General features: G+C 41.8%; 1 protein-coding gene across 1 annotated transcript; it reads right to left on the reverse strand.

Moving 5' to 3' along the window:
* Positions 1-2,828: 2,828 nt before the first annotated feature.
* Positions 2,829-14,671, reverse strand: LOC131229494 (soluble inorganic pyrophosphatase 6, chloroplastic-like). The gene is made up of 3 exons (XM_058225460.1): positions 14,567-14,671; positions 12,978-13,076; positions 2,829-3,128 (listed from the first exon to the last, which is right to left on the reverse strand). Exons 1-3 carry the CDS (start codon positions 14,669-14,671, stop codon positions 3,036-3,038), a joined length of 297 nt encoding a protein of 98 aa, XP_058081443.1. The 3' UTR covers positions 2,829-3,035.
* Positions 14,672-17,522: the final 2,851 nt, after the last annotated feature.

Below are 17,522 nucleotides of genomic sequence, written 5' to 3' on the forward strand. Positions count from 1 at the left end.
TAGGATGATTGATACATTGAGACTGTCCATTTAGTAGGCCATACCATAGATGGAAAATGGTTTAAGTTATATATAGATGGAGTGATCTATCTAACTAAACAAGGGCTGATAATGGGAAGGTGATGAAGAAAATCTATTAATGTTATAGGCAAGGTACATAAATTGAGCAAAAGAAACATTTGTAATTGTTTGGTTATAGTGTGGTTTTTTTTTTCTGAAAGTAGACAACCCATAAATAAATGACTAGTACATTGATGTTATCGCTTGCCATGTCAACTACCATGTGCACTAGATAGATGGCTCTAATATCATCTAGTTAGTACACCTTTAGGATAGCATCTATTTTAATTAAGGTATTCTATAATGGTAATGTTGTCTGTAACGATTGTCGCCGTAAAATTTATAATATGGATTATAATTGCTGTTATGGTTTCATAATGATATATCCTTCATGCTAGGAGAAACAATACAGGGCAACCATTTTAAAAGTCACTGTCTCAGCCTAGCTGCAGTCTTGCATTGTTCGAGCTTCCAGCACAACCTGTGTTCGCTCAGGATCATTAAGCTTGTGTTGTGAAGCTGCCCCTACTTGCAAGCAAATTCCTCAACATTTTCATCCCTTAAACTTCTTCTATATCCTTGATCCCAAACTTCCACTTCCCTGTCATGATATATCATTGCTCTATCCTTGCTTCCTATAAAGAAACTATATTATACAATCTAGCAAACTCTTAGCTTAAAGATCTTAATTCGGGAAATGTTCTCCCAATTCCCAAAAGCTAGTTTGGGACCCATCCCCAACAATTTAATTTATCCAGTGTAAGAATTCTTATTCCCCCCTAGCAGTGCCCTAAAGCTCTGTATTAGGAAGGCTCCTCTAAACTACCTCCCTCCCTCACCATGTACCTGCATGAAATGATGTGCTATTACATGCCTTCATCCTTACTCCTAGACCTCCACAGAAATTTACGCATCAAGGCCCCATTCATCACCTCAATCTCCCCTAGAACTGAGGCTCACACACTTATTCCGATTCAATTAGATGGAATTTCTTTTTCTCCTCGTCCTTGCTAAAGTCCCTTTGCCACACTTCAAACCTTTTGAGACTTGGTAGAAATTGAAATAATGACATGAAGTAGATAGGCACATTGGCCTACACTACTTTAACAAGGGTAAGCCCACAAACTCTTTGTTGATTTCCCCATAGAGTTGAGGACGCCAATGGATGGATGGCAATGTTCTCGCCATACATCAAAATCAAGGTATAACATTAATAGGCCATAACTAACGGCCAACCTTATGGCCTTTTTAATTATTCTTTCTCTATTTAAATGGAAGATTTAGAGAGAATTCTACCCAAATATCCTTCTAAAAGCTAATTCCGAGACCCACCAAAAATCCAACTATAGGTAATGGCTTGATTTGACTCTTGCCAATCCACCTAATCGCCCTCCGCATATAAGATCCATGCAAATAAAAAAATTAGCCACATATAAAAAATATTGGACCCAGTATTATCTACTACATACTAGTAACATACAACCAATATTGGGGCACCACACCATAAGCTACAAGAATTTCATGTCCCCCTAAACAAGGTATCCTCCATTGATAACATATATATATATATATATATATATATATATATATATATATATTAAGTTCTTTATTTTCATTTACATTCGCAAATACATTCATCATCTAACTATTAACAACATTTACAAAAAAAAAAAAAAGATGTCCAGCCAACTCTTTATACAATAAACTATGGATTTTGAAATAGTTTAGAAATCAAACTAGTTTATTTGGCACAAAAAAGTATTATCTACACAACTACACTTACCAAAATTGAAGAGTATTTTTTTGAAAGAAGTAGAGAACTCAGTAAGGGGAGCAATGACTCACAAATGGAGCAAGGGCTGCATCAGAACAATTCTTGAATCCTGACTCAGCCTAATAATAAATTTCTGCACAAACAATAAAGAATTGAGTGTTAATCTTGAAGTCATATCAAGCTTGAAATTTCCTTAATGGTTATATTTGACAATAAAATAATGCAAACCATCCACACTCAAAAGAAGAAGAAAAAAAAAAACTAATTTTGCTGAATTTTATGAATTGACACCATTCATTCCAAAAATTACTTGAAAATAGAAAGTTACAAAAAATGAAAATGAGATGCAAAAAAAATTGAAGGCATGCATGTGTAGATTTAAAGATTCTACATGTATTCCAACCATCCACACTCAAAAGAAAATAGAAGAAAAAGCTGATACTATTCATTGCAGCTAACACTATCCATGTATTTTATGAATTTTAGTAAAGTGCTTGAAATGTCCCACTTCAAGCACTCGAAAACAGGAATGCTAGAAAATTCAAATGTTATCAGCTCAAACAGTAGGGCCCATCATATCAATACCTGGAACCCACCGTTGATTACTATGCTTTGACCACCTTAAACTTGGGCATCGGGCAATCTTTTTCCAGTTGCTTGGAGCTGGGACTTGGCTTATGGAATTTCTCTCAGATATCAAAGATCCTCTCTCTGTATGGAGGCTCTTATCCATGCCTTCGATGGATGTTTCTTGGCATCCTGTCTTTGCATTTTAATATAATCTATAGCCATGATCTATATATATATATAATAGCAAATGCTCAATGAGCAGCTGCCAAACAGACATCAAACCTGCTGGGGGTCGGCTAATGCATGGCCGCCTGGCAGAGTTTGTTGTACTTGAAATCTTCTCATTTTCCTACAGTAAGAAATGATTAGCTAATTTGCAGCAAATCCTTTCATAGATGTTGATAACATGACCCATCCAATCATCTCACAATAGTAAAGTTTTAAATTAATAGCCAAAGAAATTAGGTCCTCATAGCTCGAGCAACTTTCGACTGAAATTCGACCATGAAACTAGGAAAAAAAAATGGAACAATCAACTCAATTGGTCGATAGATAAATTACTAATGCCTCCCAAAAATCTACAACCTGTTGTGAAGAGCACAGTTTACAGTTCAAACTCTAAAAATCACATCTACACCAGTGACAGCTCTCCAGAAGGAATTGACCTCTTTACCAGCTTAGCCCAAGCTTCATTCGTCTCTGCAATGACCTTCAGCGCATAGTCCTGCACATCAAGGGAAGACTCTTAAAGTAGGAAGGTTGATAAAACATTAATGCGGGTATCAACGAATAAAAAGTTTGAGGCTGGAAATATAAAGCCACAACTAACATAGAGATAGCTATCAAATACCAGCCCATGGGTGCCATGATAAATTCATGTGCAAGTCGGCTTATACTCTTATACACCTATATGCTTTTTTTTTTTACAACACACACACACACACACACACACACACACACACACACACACGTGTATATGCTTGCTGGCAAGCAACATTTCATATTTGCAAAGGTTTTATAAATTAAATGATTTTATTCCTGAAATTTCAAAGATCAGGTGTAAAATCCAGCGCTCCTTAAAAACTAGGACCATCAACTTCATTATCATCAGTATCATGTAGCCTGAGGTCCCGATCCGGCTTGTTCCTCCAGTTGAGCCCATAGCGCCCGTACCTTCAGTTGCTCCAGTTCCCCCACCTATCCTCCCTCCTCAGCTTGCTATTCCAATTTTGGAGGCTCCTGTTCCGCCGACCGCACCCGTGCCTCCGCCTGAGGCGAGTGCCACCCCTGCCTTTCTGACAGTACCTATAGGAGCTAAGCATTTTCACCAGTTGATGCAACTTGTTGCCACCGCATTATAGACCCGTCAGCCTGCTACCACTGAGGTTTCTGGGCAGTCTGATTTACCGCGTGTTATTGCGATAGCCCAAGAGTTCCGGCAGCATGATCCCCCGAAGTTTAGTGGTGACCCTAACCCTTTTACCGCTGAGGCTTGGCGCACTGAGGTTATGAGGATTTTTTACACTATTTAGTGTCCTGCGGGTCAGAGAGTATCCCTTGTGACCTATCTTCTTCAGGGTGAGGCCCGTCATTGGTGGTCATCTGTATCTAGGATGGTTGGACCTTAGTTTGTTTGGACATGGGAGGGGTTCGTGGTCTGTTTCGACCAGAAGTTCTTCCCTGAGCACGTTCAAATCCAACGGGCGATCGAGTTTCAGACCCTAGTGCAGGGTGATATGACTGTATCTCAGTATGAGGCCCGTTTCTTGGCCTTGTCTAGATTTGCTCCTCATCTCACCAGCGATGAGAAGATGAGGGCTCGTCGTTTTGTGACTGGTTTGTGTCCTGCCCTTCGCAGTTGTGTGGTAGGGCATTGTTTAGAAACATTTGACTAGGTCGTTCATCGGGCACTGGTTTATGAGGAGGACTGGGCTATGACCCAGAGGTCGAGAGAGCAGAGTTCCAGTGGAGACCGGAAGAGGAGGGCACCAGCCGGCAGTTCTAGGCAGCACCGTCATCAGAGACGGAGGGGTAGGTCAGGATTTTAACGGCCTACGGTTCAGATAGTAGCTTCATCATCAACGTCAGCACCATCTTCCGGCCCCTTTTCTGGTGTATGCTTCGGCTGTGGACAGGCCGGGCATCGGAGGCGTGAGTGCCCTCTCCCCATTCAGCAGCAGAGGCCACCGCAGTTGCCTCCTCCTCATCCTCCTCAGCAGCAGCAGAGAGCTCAGCTTCCACCCGCCGCTCCTAGGGCTCCTCCTCAACAGCAGAGGCAGCCCAGCAGACCTCCTCAGTAGCGACAGCAGCAGCCGCAACACCAGCAAAGGGAATATCTGCATGTCCGGTCCTTGGGTCCAGTATGTATCGCAGCCCGGCAGGCACAGACTCAGGACCCTCAGTCTTCCGGGTTACTTCCCTTACCAGCTTAGGGCCGCTTTTATTCTACGCAGCAGGTGTCAGGCCAAGACCCGTAGTCATCGACCGGTGGAGTAGTCGAGGGTATTCTTCTTGTTTCTTCCTGCATTGCTCATGTTTTATGTGATTCTGGTGCCTCTCATTCTTTTGTGGCCAAGCAGTTTTGCCGATCGACCGGTATTCCATCGGAGTCCGTGTCTGAGGCTTTGACCGTTTCGACTCCCATGGGGAAGTCTATGATGTTGACCCTTCGCTGTCCTTCTTGCCCGGTGTTAGTGGGCGAGATGTTCCTTCCTACCGATGTCAGGTTTTGATGTGATTCTGGGTATGGACTGGCTTGCAGAGTATGGTGTCATCTTAGACTGTGCCGCGAGGACGGTCACGTTTCACATTCCAGGCTTGCCAGTGTTCCAGTTCGTCGCTGAACCCAAAGGAGAGCCGTTATCTAGTTTCTTGGCTTCAATCGTTGAGGATTTTATGGCAGAGAGTATTGAGCTGCTGCCAGTTGTTTGTGAGTACCCGGATGTGTTTTAGGAAATCCCAGGTTTGCCTCCACGTCGGTAGGTGGAGTTCTAGATGGATTTGGTGCCCAGTACTGCGCCCATCTCGAAGGCTCCCTACCGAATAGCACCGTTGGAGTTGAGGGAACTACAGGAGCAGTTGGATGAGCTTCGCGAGTTAGGTTTCATTCGTCCCAGTAGTTCATCATGGGAGCCCCGGTATTGTTTGTGAAGAAGAAGGATGGTTCGTTGCGACCCTGTGTAAATTATCATGAGCTCAACAGAGTCACCATCAAGAACCGATACCCGCTTCCCCGTCTTGATGACTTGTTCGATCAGTTGCAGGGTGCACAGTATTTTTCCAAGATAAACTTGCATTCTGGTTACCATCAGATTTGGGTCCGAGAGGAGGACATTCCAAAGACAGCTTTCCAGACACGTTATGGTCACTTCGAGTTCCTGGTCATGTCGTTTGGACTGACCAACGTGCCCGCTATATTCATGCAGCTGATGAAAGAGGTTTTTCAGCTGTTCCTTGATCAATTCGTGGTGGTGTTCATTGATGATATTCTTGTATATTCGAGGACTCGAGAGGACCATGCTGAGCACCTGCGGATTGTGCTTAAGACCCTTCGTGCCCACCAGCTATATGCGAAGCTGGAGAAGTCTGAGTTTTGGCAGGAGGAGATGAAGTTCCTCAGTCATGTGGTGACGAGGGAGGGTGTCGCTGTAGACCCCTCGAAGGTTGATGCAGTACGTCAGTGAGGCCAGCCCATGAACACGTCCGAGATTCGCAGCTTCCTTGGTCTAGTGGGATATTATCGACGGTTTATCGAGGGTTTCTCCCGTATTGCAGCACCGCTGACCCGGTTGACACGGAAGGGCGTCGAGTTCGTCTGGAGTGATGCCTGTGAGAAGGCATTTACGGAGTTGAAGGACCGCCTCACGTCTGCTCATGTTCTCACTCTCCCTAATGGGAGTGAGGGTTTTGTTGTTTTCACTGATGCCTCCAGAGTTGGCTTAGGTGCTGTACTGATGCAGCACGGAAAGCCAGTGGCATATGTCTCGCGCCAGCTCAAGGTCCATGAGCTGAACTACCCCACTCATGATTTGGAGCTCGCAGCAGTCGTCTTTGCACTAAAGGTGTGGAGGCATTATCTATATGGGGTTAGGTTCGAGCTCTTCTCGGATCATAAGAGCTTGAAGTATCTATTTTCGCAGTCCGAGTTGAACCTACGACAGAGGTGATGGATGGAGTTGCTGAAAGACTATGATTTTGACCTCCAGTACCACCCAGGCAAGGTAAACATGGTGGCGGACGTGCTCAGCCACCAGCCACGAGGCCTGGTGGCACAGATGATGGTACGTGAGTGGCAGATGCTCGAGGATGTATCAGAGTTTGACTTTGAGTTCGGTCTGCAGTCTTCCATTATTCAGCTTTTGAGTTTGTCGATTCAACCCTCCTTAGTAGCCAGGGTGATCGAGGCTCAGCAGACGGATGAGTCACTTCCGGAGTACCGAGTAGAGGCCGCATCCGTGGAGCAGTCAGACTGGCAGATTGGTTCCGATGGTGGATTACGCTTCAGAGGCCGATTGTGTGTCCCGGACGTTCCAGAGTTGCGTCGGGATCTGATGACCGAGGCACACCGATCGAGACTTACTATCCACCCAGGCTCCACGAAGATGTATCGTGATATGAGGAGGCAGTACTTCTGGCAGGAGATGAAGGTCCAGATTGCGAGTTTTGTGGCCGAGTGTGACACATGCCAGCGTGTCAAGGCCGATCATCAGAGACCCACTGGTCCCTTGCAACCGTTGAGCGTTCTAGAGTGGAAGTGAGAGCATGTATCGATGACTTCATCGCAGGTTTCTCGAGGACTCAGTGTGTCATGATACCATCTGGGTTATCGTCGATCGTCTGACGAAGTTGGCTCATTTCATTCTAATACGTGCTTCCTGGTCTATGGACCGGTTAGCGAGGATATTCATTGAGGAGATAGTGAGACTGCACGGCATCCCAGTTTCGATTATTTCAGACAGAGACTCCAGATTTACGTCTCAGTTTTGGAGGAGTTTTCAACAAGCATTGGGGGTCACTTTGCATCTCAGCACCGCTTATCATCCGCAGACGGATGGGCAGACTGAAAGGGTCAATCAGATCCTTGAGGATATGCTCAGGGCTTGTGTGATCGACTTTGCAGGCAGTTGGGATGAGCATATGCACCTCACCGAATTCGCATACAATAATAGTTATCAGGCAACTATTGGTATGGCTCCTATTGAGGCACTTTATGGCAGACCGTGCAGATCTCCTAGTTGTTGGACCGAGGTTGGAGAGCATCGTCTCTTAGGTCCCGAGCTTGTGCTGTAGACGTCAGAGGTTATTGATGTTATCAAGCAGAGGATGCGTACAACTCAGAGCCGGCAGAAGAGTTTTACTGATCGTCGGCATCGACCCCTCGAGTTCACAGTCAGGGACATGGTGTATCTCAAGGTCTTGCCTATGAAGGGCGTGGTTCGCTTTGATGTGAAGGGCAAGCTCGTCCTGAGATTCATCGGACCTTTTGAGATTATCAAGCACGTAGGCCCTATGGCCTATAGGCTGGCCTTACCTCCTGAGTTGTCCGCGATCCACGACGTGTTTCATGTTTCTATATTGCGGAGATGTGGGTCGGACACTATTCCTATGATTGATTGGCAGCCACTTGAGGTCGATGAGGATGCTTCCTATATTGAGCAGCCAATTCGTATCCTTGATCAGAAGGAGCAGGTCCTCAGGACCAAGGTCATTCCCTTGGTGAAGATGCAGCGGGGTCATCATTCAGAGGCTGAGACATCTTGGGAACGCGAGGCCGAGATTAGATAACGTTATCCCCATTTGTTTGATGATTGATTGATATATGATTGTTTGTATTACCTTCCTTATATGATGATTGCTATATGATGGTAGTGTTTTATCTTTTATTTTGTCTTAGATTATTCAATTTCGAGGACGAAATTTCTTTGTTGGTGGGGAGGGTTGTGAGAGCCGGCTTGAGTTCGCATGTGTGCATGTGTGTGTGTGTGAGTATGCATTCCATCCATCTTGATCCCGCGGTCCTACCGGTCGAATCCCGGTGACCCGTGACGCTTGGATAGTGTTTGTGGTTATCCATGAGCCTAGTCGTAAAGACCCGACTCGGATCGAGTTGAGACCTATGCCATTGTGACCGCATCGTCGCCGCGATTCCAACGACGCGTCTTGTGCGTCCATCAGATGTGTAGATCGTAAGTTGGGTGCATTTCATTTTCTAAGCCCTTGATCATGATCATGTGGCACACCTAGGGGTGGTGTGCACGGATTTCTAGGTAGGTTCCATCTCTTGGAACTATTTCCAACACAAACTACACTATTTTCAACACACTACACACACACACTACCTAGGCCCTATCCTTACACCACCCATCTCTAAAACACCACCCACTAACCTAAAAAGCCTACTAACCCTACAACATTATTTCTAACTCCCTATTGTCATGATTTCTCTTCTCTATCCAAGGTAAGAAACTCATGATTACTTACTTTAAAAGAGATTTTTCTCTCTTTCCCTCTCATTTCTCTCTCTCTCTCTCTTCTCTTCTTCCCTAACAACCTTCCTCCAAAAATCTCCAAATTCTCCAGCCCCTTCTCCTCCTTTTTCCTCTTAATCCATCCATTGAAAACCCATCTCATCCATTTATCTTGGTTCCTTTGAGCATTTGAAGCTTGGTGATCCAAGTTTTGGTGAAGATATTTAGGTGGGTGCTTCTTTATTCCATGCAATCTCCTTTCCATAGTGTAGATCTTCTTCTTGTTTCATTCGGAAAGTGTAGGACCCACCAATCAATGGTGGAGATCCTACACAATTCCTTGGATGTGGCCAAATGGTCCATCTTATGCATGCATGTCCCATGCATGGGGTTTCCTCTTGATGGACCCCATCATGGAGGGTTCTCCACATTCCATAACATGATGGGTCATATAGACCCTTACATCATGGTTGGGATGGTATTTCATCCATTCATGTCAAGTGTAGATCATACATAATGAAGATCCATGGTGAAATATAGATGGAAATGCAATGTATGGGTGTGATTGTGTTGGGCAAGGCTCAATAGTGACGGATCCTTCTCCCAATGGCCGGAATATTTTTTTTTTCCCTTCTTCCACCTTTCATATGATTGCTGATGATGTGTGTGGTCCACTTGGTGGGCCTGGATAGTCCAGAAAAGTCCAGCTAGGGTGGGACATCCATACCCACCTACACTATGGTTAGGTGTCCCATTTGCTGACATTTATTAATGCATGCAAGTGTGGTAACCTTGGGATTTGTTTTGGACATTTGTGGGGCCCACTAGGGAGGGCCATAGCACCTAGTTCTTGAAGTATTTTCCCCTTTTATTTAACTTATATAATTAATTTTATCTAAGTACATGTTGCTGTCCAGAATTTTCTGGACAGTTTCTGGTTGATTTTGGACCAGATTTTGGGACTATTTGGGGGACTATTCATAACCACCAAATATAATTTTCTGAAAGGTGGGGATCTCATCTTGATGTCCCCCAAATTTCAGCCCCACCTGACATTCATTGGGGTCCCAAAGGTGTGGTCCAAGTGAGATGGACAGTCTGGATTTTCTGCACTGTTCCAGCAGCAATCCACCCTGGACAGGTTAGAATTCCAAAATTTATTAAAATATTTTTGGGTGTGTAAAAATTATAAAAAATTTACAAAAAGGTGAACCACCCATGTTGGGACCCAACTACAAAATTTTGGGGCCAATGGACACCTGTACACACCATAGTGGTGGCTGGACCGGCCCATTACAACATGGTGTCCAGATCAGTCCGATTTTCAGGACAGATTGATTTCTTTAAATGAATTAAAATATTTATAGATGTCCAAAAATTATGAAATTTTATGAGGGTGTGACCCACCTATGAGAGTATCACTCTGTAAAATTTTAGCCCCAACTGACCTCATTTGGGCATCCAAAAGAATGGACCAAGATAGTTGGACTGCCAAATTTTCTGCTGTGCAGTCCAGCAATATGCCTTGATAAAACCATAATTCAAAAATATTTCATCTGATGGTGGGCCATTGTTTTGAGTTTCTTCTCATTATATGCATGATGAGGGGCCTTGGCCCTCAATTTCCAGAGTTTTAGAGGCCCTGGACCCACTCCAGTGGAGTGCCCAAATTTAGGATAGCAACATGTTATAATTATGCTTGGCCTTTAGGCTGAAATTTTGAGGAGCGAGGCCCACCACATTGTGAAGATATTAGAGGGAATAATTTATATCTTTAATTCCTTAAATGTTGGGCTTAATAAATGCACTTTTGAGGCCCACCACAGTTGAATTTAATTGGGTCCACGAATGTAGCTAGTTGTTGAACTCTTTAGGCCCAATTGAGCTAGAACTTTCTAGATAGGCCCATTGAACTCTTGGGCCATTTTACCATACTATTGTGTTGGGTTAGTGGGTCGGATTATACAAGTAGATGGGCCCTTGGTTGCCCACCAAATCAACTTTAATACTTGGGCCGAGTTGTAGGCCCAACTTACTTGACTAAGAGCATGACATTTGCCATGTGGTTTGAGCAATGGGTTGCCCACTAGGCCACCACAATATATGGGATTAGTGGCCTTTATGTTGAGTCCTAACCTTTCCCCTATGGGTCCATAATGGTAATTATGAGTTGGGCTATGTGTGTTTCCCTTGGACCCATATTCTGGATAGGCCTTGGGCCGCCCTTTCTAAAGCCCAATATGAGTGTTTGTAGCATGACTATGGCTGCCTGTTTCTTATTTCTGATGTTGCGTGGGCCTTGGGCCTTGATCCATGATCAATTAGAGATGGGCTACCTCTTGGGGACCAATTGTGGTTGGATGCCCACATTGGTGGCCCTAAGGTAGGCCCATAGGCTTCTATGGGTGGTTAAAGGCCCACCATAGACCCTTGCTAGGCCCGTTTCATCTATTTAGGCCCATACCATTGTTCTCCTTAGTCTTGTGGGCTACCCCAGGTATATGGGCCCCCACTAGAGGTTGTATTCCTTATGAGGAATTGGTTAAGTACCTAGTCCCTTCGTGGTTAGGTAGAGAGTTCATTTTCACCTCATTCGCACCCCTATTCATCTTCATGGCCCCCTCCCATACGCATCATATGCATGCTTGGTTGAGGTGTGATTGGCCATAGTTGTGCCATTGTGTAGGACATGTTGGTATCTCCCCGAGAGATGGATGCTTGGGATTGATGCATGGGTGATTGTGTGATTTATGTATCTAGCATTGCATAGCTTGTGGATATCTGCCCTTACTTCATCAGGGCCTTACCTACACAGGGGTATTCATGGATGGTCGTATGTCTGGACACCGAAAATATTAGTTGAGCATACCGGGTGCATAGGATGCCCATGGGTGAAATTCTCAAAACTTCCATGGTACCAAGGATCTGCTCCAACGCCGTGACCGGGTGGAATACATGAGCGCACGAGGGCCTTATACCGTTAGGCCGCGACTCCCACTGTCGTGTAGTCAGTTGGATAGGGGTGTGGCCTTACCTGCCTAGTGTGAGGAGGCATTGCTAGGCTGAGTCTGACCAGCTCGTAAATGGGTCTGCTACCTTCAGGCCTTCTTGATGATTGGTTGTCCAAAGGCGGGTAGTGAGGTCTCTTACACTCGTTTGACTGTGCGGGGTTTGCAGAGCGGCAGTCATTCAGCAGTGTAATAGACCGCGGTGATTTCCTTATGATTAAAAATGTACTTGACTTATGGTTTGGATATGAGCACTAACATTACTTGCATCGCATTAGCATTGGCTATACAAGCCCCCCTTCATGCATTGCCTTGGTATGGCACCCATTACTCATTGTATCACGTTCATGGTAAGCCTTGGTAAGTCTAGTGATATGCTCATTGATCATGCTTCTCTCCTTATACCTCCTACTATTCTTCTATGCACCATTGTCACACACTTACACCACCCTCTAAGCTTTTATAAGCTTATGCACGATTGATGCGTGCAGGAGACTCTAAGTAGGCGCCGTAACAGCAGAGCGTGGAGTAGAGTTAAGCAGTGAGGACTCCAGTGTTGCTAATTTCTCTCTCTTTTCCTTTTATTCTCATGTATGTCCTTTTGGACCTTATGGATGATGAAAAAGTATAAATTTATAGTGAATTTTATGATGTGTGCCTTTGTTATTCTCAGATGTACTTGCTGTGATCTTGGGTATGCTCATATTGGAAATGATTATATTGTTATGAAAATCCTTCTTGTAGGATCTTAAGATCGGAACCTGCTTCATGAGCCGAGAATGGGGTACTATGGAGGCTGTTACGGCCAGAACTGGCCATCAGGTTCCTTGTGATTCCGGTTACCAAGTCTGGGGCGTGACACCATTGCAGCTAGAGAAGAAGATGTGAAATGTGTGCAAATTAGGCCTATCAATGGGCTAGGCCAATGCCTGGATCTTGAACTGGTCACGCTGGGCCTTCGGGCCATCCCTCTTCAAATTTTTTATTTTTCTGGGCCCAGACCTGGCCCATTGCCAGCCTTAGTGTGAATCAAACAAACAATGACTTCCCAAAGATTGAAAAGGTCAAAAGCTACAACAAAACCAAAAGTAGATATACCTTGTTGGCCACCTTGTTGCCAAGACCAAATTTATTAGCCGGCTTTCCATCTGGAATCTTGTAATCTCTAAACCGATCCCGAATTGCAATGAGAGTTCCCTGCATCAAAGCAAATTGATAGACGAAACCAAGGGCCAAAGGATAATTCCAAGTTGTGAATGAAAATGACCATTGAATCTATGTCATCTACTTTGAACAAAGTTTTTCATGGTTCAAATAACATCATAAGAAATAAGCAGCAGTCTCCAGACATGTATCAGCAAACTCCAAAATGAGACATGTCAGCGTGTATTAGATGATACATTCCATGTGAGTACTGATTTAGTGCATCACTAGAGATGACAAATGACAATGCAATGCTGAATCCTCATTTCATCATATGATGGTGGCATCAATACAATTTCTGCATAGCAGGAAAGCTGAAAAAATCATATGAGAAGAAAATGAAGTCAGCATCCATTGAAATAAAATATCTATCCATATAATAAAAGTGAAGGAGTCTTATGCATTAGCGCACAATGATCAAACATTTGCAAATACGATATATGGATTATGTCACTTCAATCTCCATCCTCAAAAATTAAAAAGCACTAATGATGCAGGACCATCTGACCATCCAACAGGAGACCCAGAGTGGTCTCACTGCTATCAGATTGCTTATTGCAGGACAATCTGACCGTCCAAGACAGCATGGCCTATAAAATGATAGCATGTCCTCGGCAGCTTGTGCCAACACAACTTTGCTTGCATCCAAACGGCCCCTCAGGAGCGAGATGTTCCAATCATCTAGGGGTGAGATTCCTCTAGATGACTTTGTTTCCGGTAAAAATCTTAAAGCATCCATCTGTTTCATACATTTCCATTTCTTTTCCTGTGTTCCATACTAAATTGCATCCTACTTATGGTATGGCTGAGATACTAAGCTGTTTAAAGTGTGCATTTGCTACTGCAAGTGTTGGCAACTTGAATATGTGGACACATGTGCGTTGGGAAAAGGCTTATTAGATGATGATGATGATGCACGTATCTTAATTGTTTTAAACCTGAGATAGATCTGGTCTGCAAATTCCAGATTTGTTTCCACATAAACAACAATGACTTTCAAAACAATGTGCCTCGTAACCTAATCAACACCATGCTCCTTAACTAATGAAATAATATGAAGCAGACTGACATGTTCCACCAACTGCGTAAGCACATCTGGAAGAGCTGTAGAGCCTGCTCGTTAGATTTACCCAGTATGAGAATGGGATAAAATAAGATGAGGACATCTGCATTTCTCAAAAGCAGAGCCCATGTATTCCACAAAATTGACATGATAAGATGAGCTAAACACCCCAATCCTCAAAATCTGCTCCATAAGAATCCGATGATAAAGCGCTAGGTCCAATCTCAATCATTTCTCATCTTCCGGTAGACAAGCTCCCATCCACATTTGGCAGACATCCCATGTGGGCTATGCTCACAAATCTAGAAATGATTACAAATCCAATATTGTCTCCAAAATCTAGAAAGAACAACATTAAAACTAATCCAACATCTGTAAAATACCTACTATCAGAGGAGAAAATAATGATAATATTTCATACCGAAAAATGTTTCTCAACATCAGCAACATCGTTCACGAGTGAAGCTCTCGGATTGTCCAACGATATCGCAACTATTTTCCAATCAAGCTCCCCCTCATCAATCATAGCATAAACTACTAGGGGCTTAACCTTGAACGTTCAAACGAAAAAAGAACTCGAGAAAACCAAAAAAATCGGAAGAAAGAAAATGCAAAAACCGTGGAAAAATCAAATGGCGTATATGAAACCCTAAAAATCACTGCTCGGGGAAATTTACACCAAAGCGTAGAGATTTTCTTCTATTATGATAAATCAAAGAAAGAAAAAGAGGAGGAAATTGAAATGAGGTACCTAAAAATCTCTCAATCGCAAATTCCTGGCAGCGTAAATGAATGTCAAAAGAGGAACTCCAACGACTTTTGTTTGAATGAAGACACAGCGTCCTCTACTTGAAAGATGGATTCGGAAATCCCCTTCTAAAATGAGATGTAACTTTCAAATCTGACAATTGTGAGTTTTCCATCATTTATAAAATAAACTATATTAAAAGCCATATATATAATGGACCATTTACTAGATGATTAAGATAGTCTTATATAGGAAAAAAAGTATAAATATTAGCCATTTACAACTAGACCCATTATTTAGATGGTATGGATAACATCATCTCATTGCCACTATTGTTATGAATGAGTCACCACTATTTTACATCAAATACAAAACTCGCACTTTGTCACTGTACAATTAAAAAAAATATCTGGTTGAGCTTTGGATCTGGTAGGCTCTATGGGCCCCACCATGATGTATATGTTTTATCCCTGCCGTCCATCCATTTCATCATTTTAGGGTTGACCCCTAAAAACGAGCTTGATATAAATCTCAGGTGGACCACACCACATGAAAAAAATAGTGATTGGATATCCATCATTAAAATCCTCCTAAGGCCCAATGTATTGTTTATTTGAGATCCAATCTGTTTGTTAGGTCATACAAGCCTAGATGAAGTGGGAAAACAAAAATCATCTCGATCCAAAACTTTTATGGCCCCCAAAATGTTTTTATTGGTTGACGCTCATTCAACATTGTTTCCTGTAATGTGGTCCATTTCAGATTGGGATATACCTCATTTTTGGTCTCATGCCGTAAGATGATCTTTAAAAATAGATGGATAGCATGGATTAAACACATACATCATGGTGGGGCCAACAGAGCACTAACCACCAGCCATTGGCTGGTGTCATGGGGAGTAGCCAATGCGCTCCCCTTATTTGTGGTGTGGTCCATTTAATCTTTGGATATGATTCATTTTTTTGATAATTCTCTAAAATGATCTCAAAAAATGTATGAACGTGTGGGTTGATCCCAAATTTTTGGTAAATCCAAAACTTAAGTGGACCATGCCACACGAAACAATGTGAAATAATGATTTCCACCGTTGATACCTTCCTTGGGCCCACAATAATGTTTATTTGTCATCCAACCTGTTCATAATATCAAAAAGATATGAATGAAGAGAAAACACAAACATCAGCTTGATCCAAAACTTCTATGGCCTTCAAGAATTTTTCAATGGTAGAGGTTCAATCACACTATTTCATGTGGTGTGGTCCACTTGAGCTTTGGATATGCTTCCTTTTTGTTCTTTAGACCTCAAATTATCTGTTAACATAGATGAACGGAATGAATAAAATAAATAAATAATGGTAGACCCCACAAAATTTACTTAGTATGCTAAGGGTAATAAGTAACTCACCTAAATGGAGTGGAGAGGGGTTTCCTTAAAACATTCATAATCATATATTGGGCTTTCTTAAATGTGATTCACATATCCAACCCACTCATTATGTGTGTCCCACTTGGATGAGGAATCAGACCAAGTTTCAGCCGCATCCAAAACTCTTGTGGGCCCCACCAAGTGCTTTTATATTTTTTAGGATGTCTTCACATGGTTTTAGATGGTATGGCCCACCTGAGTTTCGTATACGGATGATTTTTGAGATATCTCATAACCTAAAGGGGACACATCAAATGCAGGGTGTTAATGTTTGACACACATCATGATGAGGCCCACAAAACTTACTAACATTAATACTTAGGTTCTCGCGAGGACAATAAGTTGGGTCACAATTTTGATCAAAATATTTGGTCAATTTTGTATGTTTGGTCCATTCACTCTATTTTACTAATCAATACCCTTAATTTGACTAGTTGATCGCCCTGATGAGGCTACATTTTTTGTTTCATAGATAAATTTCAATTTCCATTTAAAACTAACATTTTTTTCAAAATGTATATTTTTTTACCCTTAATTTTTCTTTGAAAACTTTTTAAAAAATATCATTTTTATTATAAAATATTTTTAAAAAAATTAAAAATACAAATTCTGAATTTTTATTTTCAAAATCTCAAAAAATTTCTCAAACTTTAATTATTTTTCCCAAAAATTCCAAAATGCCGATTTTTTTCTTCAAAAGCATCATTTTGTTTTCAACTTTTAAATTTTCTTTTTTAAAATGATATATATATATATATATATATATATATATATATATATATATATATATATATATATATATATATATATATATATATATATATATATATATATAATCTCGATGTTTTTATAAATAACTTTTTCTTTTAATTTCAAATTTTTAACATTTTCAATTATTCTTTAAAATCACAAATTTTTTCAACTTCTTTATTTTTTGTTTCAAAATGTTTGTTTTTTGTTAAAGTATAGATTCTTTAATATTGTTTAATTTTTAAAATTTCAATTCTTTCTAACTTCTCCATTTTTTTAAAAGCATTTTTTTCGAACTTATCAGTTTTTTTCAAATTTCTCAATTTTATTTTATTTTTCAAAATACAAACTCTCATTTTCTTTTTCAAAATATTTTCATTTTTCAACATCATCAAAATTTTCACATTTTTTTAATATCTTTTTAATTTTCTTTTTCAGGATATTATTTTTTTC

Source organism: Magnolia sinica, chromosome 2 (genome assembly GCF_029962835.1).
Source record: "Magnolia sinica isolate HGM2019 chromosome 2, MsV1, whole genome shotgun sequence".
Lineage (NCBI taxonomy): Eukaryota > Viridiplantae > Streptophyta > Magnoliopsida > Magnoliales > Magnoliaceae > Magnolia > Magnolia sinica.